This window comes from Actinia tenebrosa, unplaced genomic scaffold, assembly GCF_029948245.1.
Source record: "Actinia tenebrosa isolate PJP-AT-01 unplaced genomic scaffold, QUT_ActTen_1.0 PGA_scaffold8__29_contigs__length_14323225, whole genome shotgun sequence".
NCBI classification, from domain to species: domain Eukaryota; kingdom Metazoa; phylum Cnidaria; class Anthozoa; order Actiniaria; family Actiniidae; genus Actinia; species Actinia tenebrosa.
Window position 1 is genome coordinate 1,861,271 of NW_028292585.1, and position 17,981 is coordinate 1,879,251.

Consider the following 17,981-nt stretch of genomic DNA (forward strand, 5'->3'; position numbering starts at 1 on the left):
AAAGATTATTTTAAATATTGTTTTAGGTTTAGAATCTCGTATCATGAAATAAAAACTCCGCATAGTGAGATATTTTTTTGAGAATTCGACGGAAACATAAATAATTCCCTTTGGTTTTTCTCAACACCTCGAAATGAACAAGATGAATTTGAATTTTTGAGTTCAAGAGGAAAAAGATAAAAAATCTTTTTCAGTCTTTGTTTGAGGAAGGGCGCTTATACGTTGTTTCCTTCTATATTGTTTACCATAGGTGTGGTGAAAGGAATTGTTGCTTCTAAGTTTAACAGCTGTTCTATATAAATGTCTTTTTTTATTTTACATTGAAATGGAATTATCATTTCATTTAACATTTCAACTTTCTCGGCGCAAATATTTTGAAAATCAACCATGTCCATGACACGTCTACACATGGTCCGGCGTAGTCTGTATGTAAATTTGTTGAAAATGTCAACTTCCATGAATGGATTCAGTTACAACTTGTTTTTGGTAATCTTGGTCACGCCAGAGTAAGGCACCTAGATTTTTTGTATAGTAGACGTATTGTAATAAAAAACTATATTTCCTACCAAATCACTAAATTCTTGGAATCTGTGCTCAAATTCACGCATGCACAACTTTATCATCTGCATAAATATTTGTATAACTTGCGCGCATGCATACGATTTAGCTCGTGTTCTAGGACTAATTGAACTTGAAAAGAGCTTTTGGCACGAAAAAAAGACCGAAATGCTTCAGTGCAAAAATTTGTAATGTTATTTTATTCGTTATGTATCATTACTTGCAAGAATTTTCATGAGTTTTCATTCATAAAAAAATCTAAAATTTAGGTTGGCAAGAAAAGGAACCCCTCCCATTTTACCAAGATCTGAAACAAAACTGGGTGGAACTACATCAGGGCACGATTGAATTACAAATCAAAATAGAAATTTGAATCTTTTTCTTTTTTCTTTTTTGTACAGAGATTGCAATAACTGCAACAGTCAGTGCTACAACTCCAACACCTGGGATAACTACACTTGTACGAACCACAACGGTCAGTGCTACAACTCCAACCCCTGGATATACTACAGTCGTACCAAATGCCACGGTCGGTGCTACCACTGCACTACCGTGGAATACTACAGTTGCACCAACTACCACTACGCCATCTGTACCAGATGGAAGTAAGAACAACACCATAAGATTCACCAAGAAACCACCAAACCCACTGGTCGTTGTTATCGGACAAAACAGCACGAACGTCACCCTGACATGGGAGTTTGACTTCACTTACTGTAATTGTGTTGTTATAGACTCGGTCAGAATCATAAGGTATCGAAAAAATAATGAAGCACTTACGAAGAAAGAGATTGGATTCTTTAATTCCAGCAATGGCAAGATAAAAACGGAAGTGTCCAAATTTCGGCTTCACGTCGGTTTAAACGAATCATCTCGTCAGGGATATGTATATTTCGTCTTGAATGACATCACGAAGCAAGGGTACAATTTGGATAACAGCACAGTTGATGTTTTCTTGAATAACTCGGTGTATGTCTTTAGAATTGAAATTGCTTTTTCGCAAGCGAACGGGATAACAAAGACAGTGAACGACTCTGTCGACCTTCGAGTTCTTGATGAGATACGACCTACTGTGAATGCAACAGTACCAACCACATCTCCAATTACTACCACAGGACCAACTACAAATGGTACAATACCAACCACATCTCCAATTACTACCACAGGACCAACTTCAAATGCTACAACACCAACTATATCTTCCAAAACATCATCTATTATTGCTACGAGTATAAAGTCTTGGATTACCAAATCTTCAGAAGGTAATGATAGTTCTATATTAATTTTTTCAATATTTTGATTATTCTGGAAAAGAGTAGGATATTAAGAGGCAATGTCCACAAGAATCGAACAAATGGTGGCAAGGGTCAAAAAATCAAATTCGCTCTTCTTTTGAAGGTAGATAGGCCATTATTAGATATGAATCCCTGGGTAGTTGGTTTTCGAAAATATTATTTTATTTTCGAGAAAACGGCCACAGAAGAGGTTCGACCGAAACCCAAGCAAGAGACGCTCAAGAGGAGTGAAAATGGACAAACTTTGAACAGAGCGCGCGTAAAAAATAAACCATATATGACAATTTTTGAACTTTCTTCTTAATGTATCGCCCTTTTTTGTTCATTGGACTGGATTTCAAGCTTATTGGGAAAGGGACGAATTTTTGGCGAGGGAAAATGGGAGGCCTGTGTTTACATATGCTAATTAGTTGCCTCAAAAGAAAAAAAGATTTAACTATGGACAAGTTCTCTGATTGAAATAATATTTATGCTGCAAGTTGAGGAAGAATAGACCTTTTCAAAACTTTAAAGATTGATTTGGGGAAATTAATTCTGACTGCATAGAAACCTGTTGAATTTGGTTGAAATACATGCGAAAATCACGCTTCCCGAATCAACGCAGGACTAAGGATTTTCGTAAAGATTGCCATGAAATTTACCCTTAAAACTAAGAAATTAATGTTTGTGCCGTTGTTTGAAAGTTCAATTTGGTTTGGTAAATTTAAGCTCCATTGGAAAGGTTTTGAGATTGTCGGTATATGAGCAAAAACGAAGTGTCTAAATGAGCGGCAGCCGGTCACAGAACTCAAATGACTAAACAAAGTTAAAATATACCCCCAAACGACAGTTGTTTACTTGCCTATATGGCTTACAAACGCCAGTATATTAGCATGTATAATCTTGTGTTGATACTTTTGAACCAGTTATATCTGGGGAAAAAACTAAAACTAAATGCTTTTTCGCTTGTGAAAATCAAAGACATACACGTGTTTTATGGAAAACTGAGAATTGTGGGACACCTTCCAATCTCACGATCGCAGAATTCTGTTCACATATAATCGCAAACGATCGCAGACGATCGCAACCGATCGCAACCGATCGCTGGAACAGAACCCGATTCTATTCCTGCGATCGTCTACGATCGCGATTGCAAACGATCGCAGACGACGGAAACATAAATAATTCCAACTGGTTTTCGAGATGAATTTATATTTGATTTCGAGAGGAAAAAGATAAATAATTATTTCGGAAAAAGGGTTTTTCGGTCTTTGTTTGGGAAGGGCGCTTGTACATTGTTTCCTTCTATATTGTTTACCATAGGTGTGGTGAAATGAATTGTTGGTTCTAAGTTTAACAGCTGTTCTATATAAATGTCTTTTTTTTATTTTACATTGAAATGGAATTATCATTTCATCTCACATTTCAACTTTCTCGGCGCAAATATTTTGAAAGTCAACCATGTCCATGACACGTCTACACATGGTCGTAATCTGTATGTAAATTTGTTGAAAATGTCAAATGTCGTGAATGGATCCAGTTACAATATGTTAAAATTTTAAGTCATTACTTAAAACTTCAAGGCTAAGCCTTTCATATTGTTTTTTTTAATATAGTATCTTGGTCATGCCAGAGTAAGGCACCCAGATTTTGTGTATAGTAGACGTATTGTAATAGAAAACCAGCATTTCTTTTCCTATCAAATCACTAAATTCTTGGAAACTGTGCTCAAATGCACGCATGCGGAAACTTTCTCATCTACAAATATTTGTACATGCGTACAATTTAGCTCGTGTCTAGGAATTGAACTTGAAAAGAGCTTTTGGCACGAAAAAAAGACCGAAATGCTTCAGTGCAAAAATTTGTAATGTTATTTCATTCGTTATGTACCATTACTTGCAAGAATTTTCATGAGAGTTTCATTCATAAAAAAAATCTAAAATTTAGGTTGGCAAGAAAAGGAACCCCTCTCATTTTACCAAGATCTGAAACAAAAACTGGGCGGAACTAAATCAGGGCACGATTGAATTACAGGGGGCCGTGGGGAAGAGAACATTCCACAGAGAACATTCCGGTTTTAGACCCGATAAGACACGATCTGCGAGTTTATTAAACAGTACTTAGAAAACTCATGATGTATGTTCTCATATTGTACAGAATACTTTACGAAATGAACCAAGTTTGATAGAGAAAATCCAAGTTAAAGTTTATGCAAATGAAGACGAATCTATATCAGATATAAAGTCACCTTCATGGTCATGATTTCTATTGTGTTTTCGTCATGAATTATTAATGAGTTTTCTAACGTTAGTTACAGATCTAGAGGACTTTGTGCTGTCTTTGAACAAGGAAGTAAAGCGTCAGAAAGCTGAAAAATCCGTTAGTGAAATCGATGAAAAAAAAGCCTAGTTTGGCTCGATCAATTTTGACATCCTGCCTACCATTTTGGCCAATTTCTTTAGTGCAATTCTCGCCTCACGATTCGAAACGGTCGGTCATTGAAATATGAATTAACGGTGTCAAATGGCGCGAAGTCCAGGAAAAAAAACGTTACTTTGAATCGCTGTTCCTTCTGTTTTCCAAGTCATGGAATTTAAAAGCATTTTAAAACTTTTAATGCAATCACAATATCAAATGAAGCTTTAAGCATGTCTTTGATGCATTTTATTGCAAAACAAAAACAACAACAAAAAAACAAAACAAAACAAAACAACAACAACAAAAACAAAAACACACACACACACAAAGCAAAAACAAAAAAAAACCAAAAAAAAACAACAAACAAACATGCATAGTGGCCAGCTAACATAGAGAACGCTGTCGTTGTTTTGGTTTATTGTCTGAAAATCCTGCTGAAAAGACTAAAGGATTCGATTGCACATACATATTTTTCAAAATATTTTGCTTAACAAAGGTCAGAGAGAAAAATGACACGTACAAACTTAAGACGCATCTAGTATAATGTTATGAAACTCCCTATGAAACATAGTTGACTGCAGTCATTGCCATAATTGAAAAATCTATGTTCAGCATTCCAGCGTTTCTAGATCCAACGGTGATGTTGTTACCATGAGAAACAGTAAACAAACACAAGAGAAATTTAACATGATATGATTTGTGTAATTGAATAGCGTGTGGAGTCAATAAAATTGCTAGGTTTCCATCACTAAAGTCTGATCAAAGTCTTTGAATCTCATTATCTGCTTCAAATGGTGGTCAAACACAGACCACCATGTGCTGTCAACTCAACATATCTACCTGAGTAGCTAATATTGACATTAAGCATGAAAGTGGCTGATGGTAAAATAAAGGTCACGGGATTTTTTTTGACTAGGAAATAGTTGACGTCACCGTAAAGAGCACAGTTTAATCTCCAAAACCGTGTCTCAGAATTTTGATAAACACATTTGTTGCGGAAATATTTGTTCTCAAAGTTGATTGACGTGATTTTTACCTCTTTTACGCATAAATCATGAAATAACTTTAAAACGAGACGAGACATCAAAATTCTGAGATACCGTTCTGGAGATTAAACTGTGCTCTTTACGGTGACGTCAACTAATTCCTAGTCAAAAAAATCCCGTGTTTCGGGAACTTTTTGAAAAAAGCGGTCGAAAATTATGAAACTCGCAATCTTGAAAAACTGATAAGATTGTTCTAAAAATAATTCTCATGTTTGAAATCTGTGTATATTCAGCATGCATTAAGAAAATATATACTTTTGTAGCCATCAGATGAATAGTTAGTGCGCTATGACGTTTTTAGTGAACACCTGTCGCGAAGGTCCCCCGGTACCTTAAGATCACAATTGAATAAGAAAGAAGGAAGGAAGGAAGGAAGGAAGGAAGGAAGGAAGAAGAAAGAAAGAAAGAAAGAAATACTGCTATTCGGCAAATAAATTGCACATAATAACAAATTAGCTATTAAAATATCAAGAATTGAAATATTATATATTATAGAACTCGAAAGTAGACTACTAATATAATGCAATATCATGCGAAAAAAAGTTTTTCGTCGCTTACTGTTTTTACTATATAAGAAATACTTCAAATTAAATAATTTTTTAGTCTTGTTTTCTATTTGCCTGAAAAAAGTAATGTCTTTAATTGGAAGGCTTTTCAGTCTTACATATGCTTTTCTCTTTGTCGTAGTCAATGCTGTTAACACTTCAGTCACGCCAGTCAATATTACTATTGTTGCAATAGAATCAAGTCGCACAGTTTCTTCCAGCATGATGAATATAACAAGTATTAATGTACTTCCTTCGCCAACGAGTACTGTTCGATGGTATGAGAACGCTACAATTGGTAATGCAACTTCCAGCACGATGTATTCTAATCATACTACAACACCCACCACCACCACAACGGTGGATTCCAGTTCTTCCGTAAAACCCACACCAACGAGTACAGCAGAAGTAGACTATGGCAACAGCACAACCATCACTACAACAGCGCACTATTCCAGTTCTTCCATAAAACCCACACCAACAAGTACAGCAGAAGTAGACTATGGCAACAGCACAACCACAACCATCACTACAACAGCGGATTCCAGTTCTTCCATAAAACCCACACCAACAAGTACAGCAGAAGTAGACTATGGCAACAGCACAATCACAACCATCACTACAACAGCGGATTCCAGTTCTTCCATAAAACCCACACCAACAAGTACAGCAGAAGTAGACTATGGCAACAGCACAACCACAACCATCACTACAACAGCGGATTCCAGTTCTTCCATAAAACCCACACCAACAAGTACAGCAGAAGTAGACTATGGCAACAGCACAGCCACAACCATCACTACAACAGTGGACTATTCCAGTTCTTCCATAAAACCCACACCAACAAGTACCATACAGTGGTCAAGTAGTAATTCAAGCATTATCCCTACAACTGATTCCGGGCCAAGCACACTTCCTCGTAAGTCACCTTACTGTGATTTGTAAATCGGCTTTACCGTGATATGCGCACGAGAATATGCCACACAGTAATGAGGATGTTTAGGGTCCGCTTTTTGTGCAACATGCCACGCAACAATGTTGCAGAGCGAATACATTGCTTGTAGACACACCCCTTGCCTTGTGACGTCAAAAGAGTTCAATTTGGAGCACAAAACAAAAGAATTTCAATCTCATATAATATGAATTAGAAACCTATCGTTATGTCCTCGAAATTGAGGTGCATTTCGAAGTACTGCAAGGGCCTATTACCAATCAGCGTACAACAAATGTTTTTTTGTTGCATAAAGTATGAAAACTATGTTGCGATATCTTACCGGCAAGACTCCGCGCCCTTATTACCGAACATTAATACTCTAGGAAGGAGTTTATTGTTGCGAGGACTCAGGGGGATGTTCACAAAATTTGACAAAAGTTCTCTTAGATTAACTTAAAGCTTCTCTTACTTTTCATGTGTTTTCTTAAACACAGCAACACAACCTCCCTACGGGAATGCTACTACGACAGGTAAGGCTCGTGCTATGAACTATAAACATTAATTAATTAAATCGTGTTTATATACTTACATGAAAACGTATTCTTGGTGTGGTTGTGACGTCATAATCGCCATTTTGTTTGACTTCTTGACGAGAAATTTGGCCTCTTTTGTCGTGTGCGAGCCACCAATCAGCTTAATTCTCGTACTTTTCATCTCTTCTCTTAAAACACAGCAGCTACCAAACCCACGGAGTCGACAACAGAAGCTACTACCGCAGGTAAGACTTTAGAAGTAACATCATCAGTAGCGTAGCGACTATGCCATCGTGTTTGAAAGTAAGAAAGTAGTATGATTTTTGTTTATAAAATAATTGGGATACTACGCGCGCTATGATTGGTCGAAAACCATGTTTGATGAGAGTATCAAAACATGCTATCGTCATTTTTAATCTATCGCGCGCGCTCATTGGTCAGTTTGAATAAGACGGCACGTAGGGAGAATTTACTTAGACTTTGCTTTTTTTCGATCTTTTCGCGCGTTTGTTATTTTATAAAACAAATCAAAAACAGTTTTCTGTGTTTGATACTCTGATCAAGACACTTGGGATGTTGAGAGAACACTCGAGAAGCTGGAATCCACTCCGCTACGCGTCGTGGTTTCCTACGCTCCTCTCGTGTTCTCCCAACATCCCGCGTGTTTTGATCAGAGTATCAAACACGTAAAACTGTTTTTGATCTGTTAAATATTACTTAGAGTCAATCAAGTCGCCCCTTATCGACCACTGAACATGACGACCTTCGAATTTTACTTTTCTCACTCCCATCATAATGGACCTAATCCATCTAGGCCAACATTTTCCCATTTCAGATCATGTGCCATTCTCTTGAGAATAAGATTCTTTGTTTGAGTTATATCCAATATTTATGTGTCTACTCATGTGCGCAACCGTTAAACAAAGAAATGATACTTCAGGGAATGACTCGTGGTCTGAGTTGGGAAAACAATGGATTAGGTCTATAGCGCGTTTTCACTCACGTGAGAAGGCAGCCATAAACAACAGAAACTTTCTGCACAGTATTTGCATAAAAATAGAGTTCAATTCCCGGAGGATAGAAAATGTATTGTTTTGATACCCCATAATGGTGGCTGTGACGTCACGTGAAAACGCTCTGTTGTAAGAAATCTGAAAATAATGCTGAATTATAATCGCTTATAATTCTTGATATATCTTTACTAGCGCCGACCACGACACCACCAGGGCCTGATCCAATCATGTACCCGTATGGAACCAAGGCTAATGACAAACAGGATACTGAGTATGGTTATTATTGGTATTCGAAATGTCCTGAGATACAGTTAGATGCGAGAGGCATGGTATTTTTTGGAAGACGACACTACAAACTTTATGTAAGTAACAAAGTCAAAGTGACAACATAAAATAGTATTATTCTGTGGAATACTTAGCCATCACATGTGAGTAGAGTTTGTTAGGTCTCTTCCTTCTTCCTTGATCTGAGGGCTTTTCTCCAGGTTCTCCAGTTTTCCTCCTTCCACAAAACCTAACGCGCTAAATCATGCAGTTTGAATTCAATTTGTGAGTTAGCCGGCCGTGCCTTGACTTTAATCAGTCCAGCGGTTGTTTCAGTGTTTGATCTGTATGTTAGCCATGCCCTGACTTTAATCAGCCCAGAGGTTGTTTCAGGGCTATCAATCAAATTTGAACAAAATGCATAGGGAAAAAAGGTTGAATAGGTATTAGTAAGCCTCTATTAGGGATGACCTATGTTATTAATTACCAGGCAAGTCTTCCAAAATCTTGAAATAAATTATTTAATTTGAAAAATGTTGTCTGTCAGGTATGTCGCAATGGAATGATATCCTTCAACCATCCTTGGTACCGAAGGTGGCCAAACAACTTTGCAAAGCGTTACTGGTTTGACGAAGAAGCCATACTCGCTCCTTACTGGGCTTTGGTTGACAGAGTGTACTCATTTCGTTCTGGCGTCTCAAAAGTGTTTTACCATCTTTACAAGGAAAGTGATCCTGCAGCGCAAGATGTACTAACAAGGGCAGTGAAAGATGTCAATAAACACACTCAAAACAATGTGTTACCTAACGAATTTACTGAGGCAACATTGGTTCTAGTTGTCACGTGGGTCAACATTAGACACTGGTACTCAGCATGGAGATCTGCATTACGGGATAAGGTAATGCTCTCATAGCAAAACTCAGTAACCACTCTGTGAAACTGTGCTATAAATGATGAATAATTATTTCGTGCGCAGTGACTGGTTCAAACGCACTGTTAATATCCACACCATGATGCCTGGAGTTTCGCGCAGTCACGCAAATTCTAATTGAATTAGAAAGGTTCAAGTGGATGGAAGGCAGTGTTCGTCACTTTCGTCTTCATTGGACTTGAGCTTATACTTTCAGCATTTATTCATATTAGCGTGATACATGTCCCAAAAATCATTCTAGAGGGCTGTCACGCATGCGTGAGGGAAGTGTGTCGTCCCCGCATGGATTCTGCATCCGAACCCCTTACATAATACTATATCTGTTACTCCAAATGATACACTGATTGTAATTCCTTTTTGTGATTTATTTTAAAGTACAACACATTCCAGGCCGTCCTCATAACAAATGGTGAGTTCTCCTTCGTCATGTACAACTATCCTAAAAATGGCATCCAGTGGTCTGTTCCTGCTAAAAGGTATCGTGTTTTAAATCTTTTCCCATTTCATAAAAAAGCTCGTGTTTTTCCTTGCGCTCGCCTCGCGCTTCTCTCCGAGGCCTTCCTTACGCTTTGTGCTCACCTCCAGTGAGCCTGGTTAAGGAGAGCTAGCAAGTATCTCTTAGTAAGTTAGGGGAGTGTACCATTGCGGAAAGGATCTACGCCGCTAAGCAGTCTGTATACAAAGCGCAGGGTCAGTGCATGAGAATGGCACACAGGGATAGTGGGTATTATTATTAGAAGTGCCATGAGATCCAGTTGGATATGAGAGGAATAGCATCGACCCAATCTCTATTTGCTTTATTAAGCCTTGACTTAGTAACAAAATTCGTGAATAATTTTTTATCGTATTTTATCAACAGAGAGGATTATGGCAGGTACTATAACTCCAAAGGTCTTCCTGTAGTGGGCTTCAATGCAGGACACGGGAATGACATTTACTACGATCATCCACGGTGAGTGAATACAATATATACATCAAAGAAAAACTGGAGCTCGGAATTTTTTTCCGAGAAAAATTTGCTTGAAGAAACATAATCACATCTTTCGAATACAACATTCTTTTGGTTCTAAAAAAGAAATATTGTAAACCGGTAGGAATAGTCAGTCGATGATATACCACAAGTAAACGCTGCACGACGCGCGGGAAGTCGTTTAAGAGTCGTTCATAAGAATTCTGCTGATGGTGGTGATGATGATGGTGATGGTGGTGATGATGATGAAAATAATAGTGAAGATGATGATGACGATGATGATAGTGATGATGATGATGATGGTGGTGATGATGATGATGATGATGGTGATAATGATGGTGATGATGATGTTGATGATGATGGTGATGACGGTGATGATGATGAAAATGACGGTGAAGATGATCGTTTCTCAAACTTTACGTTCCCTTATATTCAAATGTAAAATTTTATCTCTTGGATAAGACCTAGGTGTCAATGTCAATAGTGTGGTAAAATATGATATTAGATTTAATAGCATGCAACTTTGATTTGAGATTGCGACCGATACTTACAAACTGAGAGTGCATTTGAATGTATAATTAGTCTATGCTGTAGGAACAAATTAGAAAGGAACGTAATGTTCCGTATGTCGTTAACTTGATAGTCGGATTACATGCTATGAAAATTTCAAAAAAAAAAAATTGAATTCATAGCCATACAGTCGTTTCTGATCTTAAAGTTTATTCTATATAGGAGGATATGATGGATATTAAGGAACTGAATCCGTTAATTCCATATATTCCAATCGCAGAAAAATACTATCAATAATATTATGTTATATAATATATATATATATATATAATATATATAAAGTTTATTTTATATAGGAGGATATGATGGATATTATGGAACTGAATCCGTTAATTCCATGTATTCCTTTCATAGAAAAATACTTTTAATATTATTATGATATATAATATATATAACCTATATTATATCATTGTTAAGGAAAGATAGACTAAAATCTTAAAGTTTATTTTATATAGGAGGATATGATGGATATTATGGAACTGAATCCGTTAATTCCATATATTCCAATCCCAGAAAAATACTTTTCATATTATTATGTTACATAATATATATAACCTATATTATATCATTATTAAGGAAAGATAGACTAAAATCTTAAAGTTTATTTTATATAGGAGGATATGATGGATATTATGGAACTGAATCCGTTAATTCCATATATTCCAATCCCAGAAAAATACTTTTCATATTATTATGTTACATAATATATATAACATATATTATATCATTATTAAGGAAGGATAGACTAAAATCTTAAAGTTTATTCTATATAGGAGGATATGATGGATATTATGGAACTGAATCCGTTAATTCCATGTATTCCAGTCATATAAAAATACTTTTCATATTATTATGTTATATAATATATATTGTATATGATAGATATGATATATAATTATAATATATAAAATATATATATATAATGTATATATATAATATTAATATTATACTATTCTTATATCAATAGTATAGTATAGTAGTACTCTTCATCTTTATGTTTCTTTCCTATCACGATACTATGTATTATACGGATCGAGTTCCGTGAAATCCCTAAAATCTATCAATAAGAAATAACTTTCGCAAAGGGCACTCTAGGAACGTACTTGCAGTATTTATGTATTAGACTGACTGATTAGCGCAGTACTCTTCTTTTTATGTTTTTTCCTATCACGATACTATGTATTATACGGATCGAGTTCCGTGAAATCCCTAAAATCTATCAATAAGAAATAACTTTTGCACAGGGCAGGCAAGGAATGTACTTGCAGTATTTATGTATTAGACTGACTGATTAGCGCAGTACTCCTCTTTATATTTTTATTTTTTCCTATCACGATACTATGTATTATACGGATGTGAGTTCCGTGAAATCCCTGAAATCTTTCCATAACAAATAACTTTCGCACAGGACAGGCTAGGAATGTATTATAATTTGAATATTAGGGATCGAACTCTGTCAAATGTATATGGTTAGCATATGCTGAAGACGTGTGAAATCAACAAGAATGTGTATGGAATGTTCGCAGTTTCTTATTTTTGTTCCTTCTGTTCAATTTTGTAAAATTGCTTACCTAAGGTCCCAGTAGTATGGATGTTTATACTTTTATTTTCAAGACATGCTTTATACGAGTTTCAATGGTCCCATATGGGTTGGGTCATTTCACAGTTCAGACCTTTTAAGGAACTAAATCGAACGGTGCCGTCAGATTTATTCATTGTGACTTTACACATTTGGCCCTATATAAGTCAGTTCCACATTTGCCACAATATCACTACGAGATGAGACGAACGAAGAATCCGTGTAGACAGCTGAACAGTGAGGCTATCAAGGGAGCTGCGTTATGTTACTTGAGTCCCATCATATCCGGAAAATGCAGCATCATAAGTGCCAAGTGTTGTCCAGAAGTCCGTGATCAAGGGCTAGAAAGCGCATGGCTTAACGTTTGTCTCACGAGAGATACGTGTGACAAAGCATTGCTTGGTAAGTGTTGCATTTTGTTCTCGCAATTAACGATTTGCTTTACTGAACATTCACCCTTTGCATTTCTTTTTCAGGGATAAGAAACGTTGCATTTTTCTTTAGTAGTATAACAACACAAAGTCGGAAAAGTGTAGGCCAAAAGACTCGGGCCAAGGGCACAGATGTAGCTGAAGATGACGACGAAAGTGAAGATGATGAAGAAATTACGGCAAGTCAGTTGATTGCTGGTGGAACAAGCCAAGGATGGATAGCGGCCAATCAAACCTTGGTTGATAAAAAGTTGTCTCCAGCGGTTGGGTATTGGATTGCGTTGACTACGCCAAACGGAGCGCCGGCTAATCCACTTATAGTGCATAGAGTTTTACTAGAGTGTGACGTGGAAACAGTAGCTAATCAGGTAATGTTTGGACTCAACGTTTTAGCCAGTAATACGTCAAGATTGGTAGCTTTCTATGATTACTGTTGATTAATTAATCTTAGATTACCTAATTATATTTTGTGTTTCATTCAATGTCAGGTGAAGTTTCAGGAAAGCAGAGAATCCGCCGCATTGAAAGAATTATATAAAGTGCTGAAGGACCACAGAAATCCTTTTATGAGAGACCTTGTGAATTCCTCGTACCAATCACTTTTGAAAGCAGAGGCATCGCACTACATGAGCGACAGCATGGATATAGTGGATGACTGTATTGTTACTGAGAGCGTAGTCAGAGTTACGCTAGTAAACAAAGCATTCCAGAGCTGCCTCCAAGAAGCCATCTTGAAGTTGGAGAGTGCTAAACTAAACATCGACAAATTTGGCTTTGAGGAATCAAATTCCAGCAAGACGCAAGAGTCTGCCGAGGATCAAGATCAATCCCAAAGGTTTTGTGACCATCTCACAGTGCTCATCAACGACATCGGGATCGCCATGAAAACCTTAGGCTATGCAGTTTATCGTGGTAAAATATACAAGCACATGGAAAAATCAAAATACACTTACTCGTACAAGTGTGACCCCAGACCTTTTGTGAACATTCTAGCAGCCAATGATGATTTCAAGGCGCGCCTCCTAAAGGACATGAAGAAGGTGATTGATATCCTGTCCGACCCCTTTTGTGAAGTCATCCGACCAATAAATGTGGATTACGACCTCATCGAAGTGAATGATGGCTACTGTTGGTCAATCAAAGGACGTCGATTTGTTGACCATGCAATTGACGAAAAAGACATCGGACAAATCACGCCCAGAGCATTTTGTCCTTTTGACCATGCGAAGGAGCCCAACCCCAAGTACTTTCGAGAGATTCTGGAAAATAGTCTGAGTGAAGTGGAAATTGAAATTTTCTGCCAGGACTTTTTGAAATTGCTGAACTATAATAAGAAAAAGCACAAGGAAAAGGTGCCATGCCTCGTCGGGGATACAAACAGTGGCAAGACGAGCTTATTTATTCCACTGCTCGGCGTCATACACCATCAAAACATTGTTATCATCACCAAACAACGAGTGTTTAACAAAGCCATGATTACAGATTACACTGAAGTGGTGTTCATCGACGAAGCAACGCCGTCAACCTTAGACATCGATGACTGGAAAATACTCACTCAGGGAGGTTACGCTGCGCATGACGTGAAATACCGAACAGCCAAGTCGTTCATAAAGCGATGTCCCATGATCATTACAGCCCAAAACAAGCTCGAGTTCGAGCCAGAACATCAACCAGCCATGGAGCGCAGACTTAGGACGTACACGTTCAAGAGTCTTCCACGACTGAAGAAGCGAGCCGCAGAATGGCTCCAAAGACATCCAATGGAGTGCATAGTTTGGGCGGCATCGAAAGCACGCCCAGCAGAGGATGAGGTGGACAGTGGCACGGATGACAGCGAACACCAGGAGGAGTCTGATACACAGGAAGGTTTTCTCAAGGAGTCTGAGAAAGAAGCTTTAAGATCACTGGTCTTCAAAGATGTATTGACAAATGACACCTCGCCGATGATCGGCCGTCAACAAGGTGATGACGACATTAACGAGAGCGGCGAGGAGGAGGAGGAGGAGGAGGAGGAGGAGGAGGAGGAGGACAACGACGACGAAACACAGGATTCATTGCTGTCAGGAGAGTTCCAAGAAGACTCTGAGAAAGATAAAAGTATGGTCCGCACTTTGAAGAAAACACTAAGACAGTGTTCTTCGAATTCGCTGCGTTATCGACAGCTCCAGCAACTTCTCCAGGTTAGTTGGTATTGGGTTGTTTTTCTGTTACCACGTCCACGTATTGAATGTTTCTGTTTATTTAACTTACATACCCTTTTATGTTATTGATGGATCAATATCCAATTGTTCCGATTCTATTAGGGCCATGTTGAAAGGATGCGAGAAGAAAAGGAGCGCAAAGAAAGAGAATACAGACGAAGACAGGAAATCCTAGAGTCGAAAGGAGTGTCGAGGGAAAGCGTAGATCTCCTTCCGAGAGATGACATGGAACCCATGCCCCCACAAATCCAGCAAGAATTGGAAGCCATCCACCAGAAATTGCTAGAGAAGAGAGAACGAGAAGAAGACAATAAGATAAAGACCGCTTTTGAAAATCCATGGGTGGAAAGAACCGAGCGCAAACTATACGCCTGCGTCTTAAAACTGCAGTCCGATCCAACCAACACAACCCAACGGAAGTCCACAAATTGTTTACAGGAGGTTTTGAGTGACAAGCTGAAAACCCACTTCACCAATCTAAAGTTGTTCAAGTGCGAAAAAGCAGTTTTGGAGAGGCGAAAAAAGTGTGTCGAATGGGGTCTACTAGAAGATAACATGAAGCATCTGGTTACCTCATTGCATGATGCCTTGCCGTTCACCCCACACGTCTTAGCAATATCCGATCAGGAAGGGTCGGCAGACGTACCAAGTCAATCCCTTTTGACCGCGCGATCTCAAGAACACGAGGGTTTTATAAGTGACCAAATGAAAAGGCGCAAAGAAGACTCTCAAGAGGCCAGGACAAGTGAGAATGGTGCCAAGAGACCCAGGATAACTTCCCTATTTCATGAAACCAATAGAAAAGTTCAGTGAAACTTAGATAATGACTAGTAAATAATACTAATAAAACACTAATAAAGGATCTACATTGATTCAAACTGACAATCAATAAAGTTTATTTATTTGAGTTAAACTTTCGCAAAGCGCGATTTAACAACGAGTTTGCTGTTCGTCCCTCTTGAAACTTGTAGCTAGAGTCCCTCAAAATAGCCGTCCATTGTCCAAAGCCATATCGTTTTATCCCTGCTTTTAAGAATTCATCTTCGATCGGTGTGAAGAGAAGCAGTTTCCTTTTCTTTGGCTTGTCAGTAGTAGATCTCGGAGGTTCAGGCTCGAAGTCGTTTTTCTCGCATTGAAGTTGCGACGATGATCCAGTCACTTGGACATTTCCGACGACAGTCGGCTCGTTGGAGTTCGGTTTTTCGACAACGGGGGGATCTTGACCGAGTGAATTGCTCGCCAAATCGTTTGAGAGTCGAGAACGAACATCGTTGGTCAACTCAGTCCCTTTTTCTCCGTGCAATTTTTTCAGATATTCGTGAGCCTTCGTGGCAACTTCGCGAGACCTTCGTTTTTGATAATGTACCCTAGCTACAACAGAGCTGTGCTTTTGATCTTCGGAAATCGTGCATTGTTCGTTGCTTTCGAGGTGTTTCCGACTGGCCGTTTCGACGATTTGACGGTATCGCGTCGGATGAATGTACTTGCCAGTTGCATCGAATACTAATTTGCTCATCAGTTGTCCGATTTTACTGTGCTGACTGCCGTTCCTGGTAACGAGAACGTATTCGCAGACTGGTTTTAGATGAGGTCGTATGACATTAATGTATCCTTCCAACACTTGCATGCTGGTGTCGGTCAAGTACAATGAATCAAATCCATACTTGGAGGTGGTCTTGAATTTTTTCTGGTCAATGAAACCCCCATTGCTTTTGGCCGATTCGACCATGTCCACTGTCAAATACTGATAAGTCATTGGACGAGAACCCTTAACTTTAATAAACAAATACACGGCCACAAATTTGGTAGCAAACAACAAGTCTGAAGGGGTCACCTTGTCAGGTGTTTCTCGACACACTTTAAGCACGTATTCATATCGCGGAAGGTGATAGGTGATCACTTGTAACAACTCTTCCATTGTGGCCCAGTGGCCCTTGGCTTCGAGTGTTTCAATGTCCAGATCATTGGTCCATTGTAGTCTCATCATTTTGGCCACTGTTTTACGTGCTCTCTTCAAATAGACCTCGGTGCACGTTTGATTTCGCAAAACCGTATCGGATGATGTGCCATGGATCTTGCGGAAATCTAGCAAGTCTGATATAGCATCCAAGTATCCAACGCGACCTGCATGACCCAGTCCCCAATCCGTCTGCATGGCATCCGCAAATTTGAAAATGAAACTAGGTGAACTCAAGCAGAAATCCACTATGTCCCAACTTAAGTCTTCTTCGTCGTCGTCGTCTTCACAACAAAATTTCAAAAACTTAAAACTTTTTCGAATAATTTGTTGAGCCTGTTTTGGAGTTTTGCATCCCCCACCGCTTCCAATCAACCATTTCTCAAATTCTTTGCCAAGAGTACTTGAAATATCAAAGCATGGAACGATTTTTTTGACACTTTGACTTGCTTGAGTTGGGTTGACTTTTTCATCGCCAGAATTGGATGTTGTTTGAGTGGATACATCAGGCTGTTCGTCGAAAAAATAAAACCAACGATGTTTCTTTTTCACATGTTTTCTGCATCCTCTTCGTGTCCCAAATGCATCATGGTTGCATGATGGCACTGGACAGTGGAAAAGGCCATCTTCTTCGTCTTCTTCTAAATGTAATCTTTTTGGTTTCGGCAAGGCGCCGTTGATTTTCGACCAATCGATTTCTCTACTGTGCTTACTCATCATTGATTTACCTATGACCTCAACTTCATTCATAGTTACT

At 38.4% G+C, this 17,981-nt stretch overlaps 3 protein-coding genes across 3 annotated transcripts in view; 2 read left to right on the top strand and 1 right to left on the bottom strand.

Moving 5' to 3' along the window:
• LOC116294362 (uncharacterized) overlaps positions 1 to 17,981 on the top strand; it is a 70,050-nt gene that overhangs the window by 39,198 nt on the left and 12,871 nt on the right. Inside the window, exons 8-15 of the mRNA XM_089023970.1 lie at positions 960 to 1,820; positions 5,984 to 6,760; positions 7,270 to 7,305; positions 7,509 to 7,553; positions 8,514 to 8,683; positions 9,133 to 9,483; positions 9,892 to 9,992; positions 10,376 to 10,468. Coding sequence (XP_088880096.1) covers positions 960 to 1,820; positions 5,984 to 6,760; positions 7,270 to 7,305; positions 7,509 to 7,553; positions 8,514 to 8,683; positions 9,133 to 9,483; positions 9,892 to 9,992; positions 10,376 to 10,468 — 2,434 coding nt within the window. The remainder of the gene's footprint in view (positions 1 to 959; positions 1,821 to 5,983; positions 6,761 to 7,269; positions 7,306 to 7,508; positions 7,554 to 8,513; positions 8,684 to 9,132; positions 9,484 to 9,891; positions 9,993 to 10,375; positions 10,469 to 17,981) is intronic.
• On the top strand, positions 12,836 to 16,231 carry LOC148904936 (uncharacterized). Its single transcript, XM_089023941.1, has 4 exons — positions 12,836 to 13,037; positions 13,085 to 13,434; positions 13,555 to 15,246; positions 15,370 to 16,231. The coding sequence occupies exons 1-4, from the start codon at positions 12,836 to 12,838 to the stop codon at positions 16,078 to 16,080; spliced, it is 2,955 nt and encodes a 984-aa protein (XP_088880067.1). The 3' UTR covers positions 16,081 to 16,231.
• Positions 16,163 to 17,941, bottom strand: LOC116289021 (uncharacterized). Its single transcript, XM_031695894.2, has one exon. It carries the CDS (start codon positions 17,939 to 17,941, stop codon positions 16,163 to 16,165), a length of 1,779 nt encoding a protein of 592 aa, XP_031551754.2.

Excerpts from the sequence above, each read along its gene's own strand:
- LOC148904936 (XM_089023941.1), top strand. The coding sequence starts at position 12,836 with ATGAGACGAACGAAGAATCCGTGTAGACAGCTGAACAGTGAGGCTATC. Across the intron at positions 13,038-13,084 it reads GTGTGACAAAGCATTGCTTG|CATTCACCCTTTGCATTTCT; the intron begins GTAAGTGTTGCA and ends TGCTTTACTGAA. Across the intron at positions 15,247-15,369 it reads AGCTCCAGCAACTTCTCCAG|GGCCATGTTGAAAGGATGCG; the intron begins GTTAGTTGGTAT and ends CGATTCTATTAG.
- LOC116289021 (XM_031695894.2), bottom strand. The coding sequence starts at position 17,941 with ATGAGTAAGCACAGTAGAGAAATCGATTGGTCGAAAATCAACGGCGCC.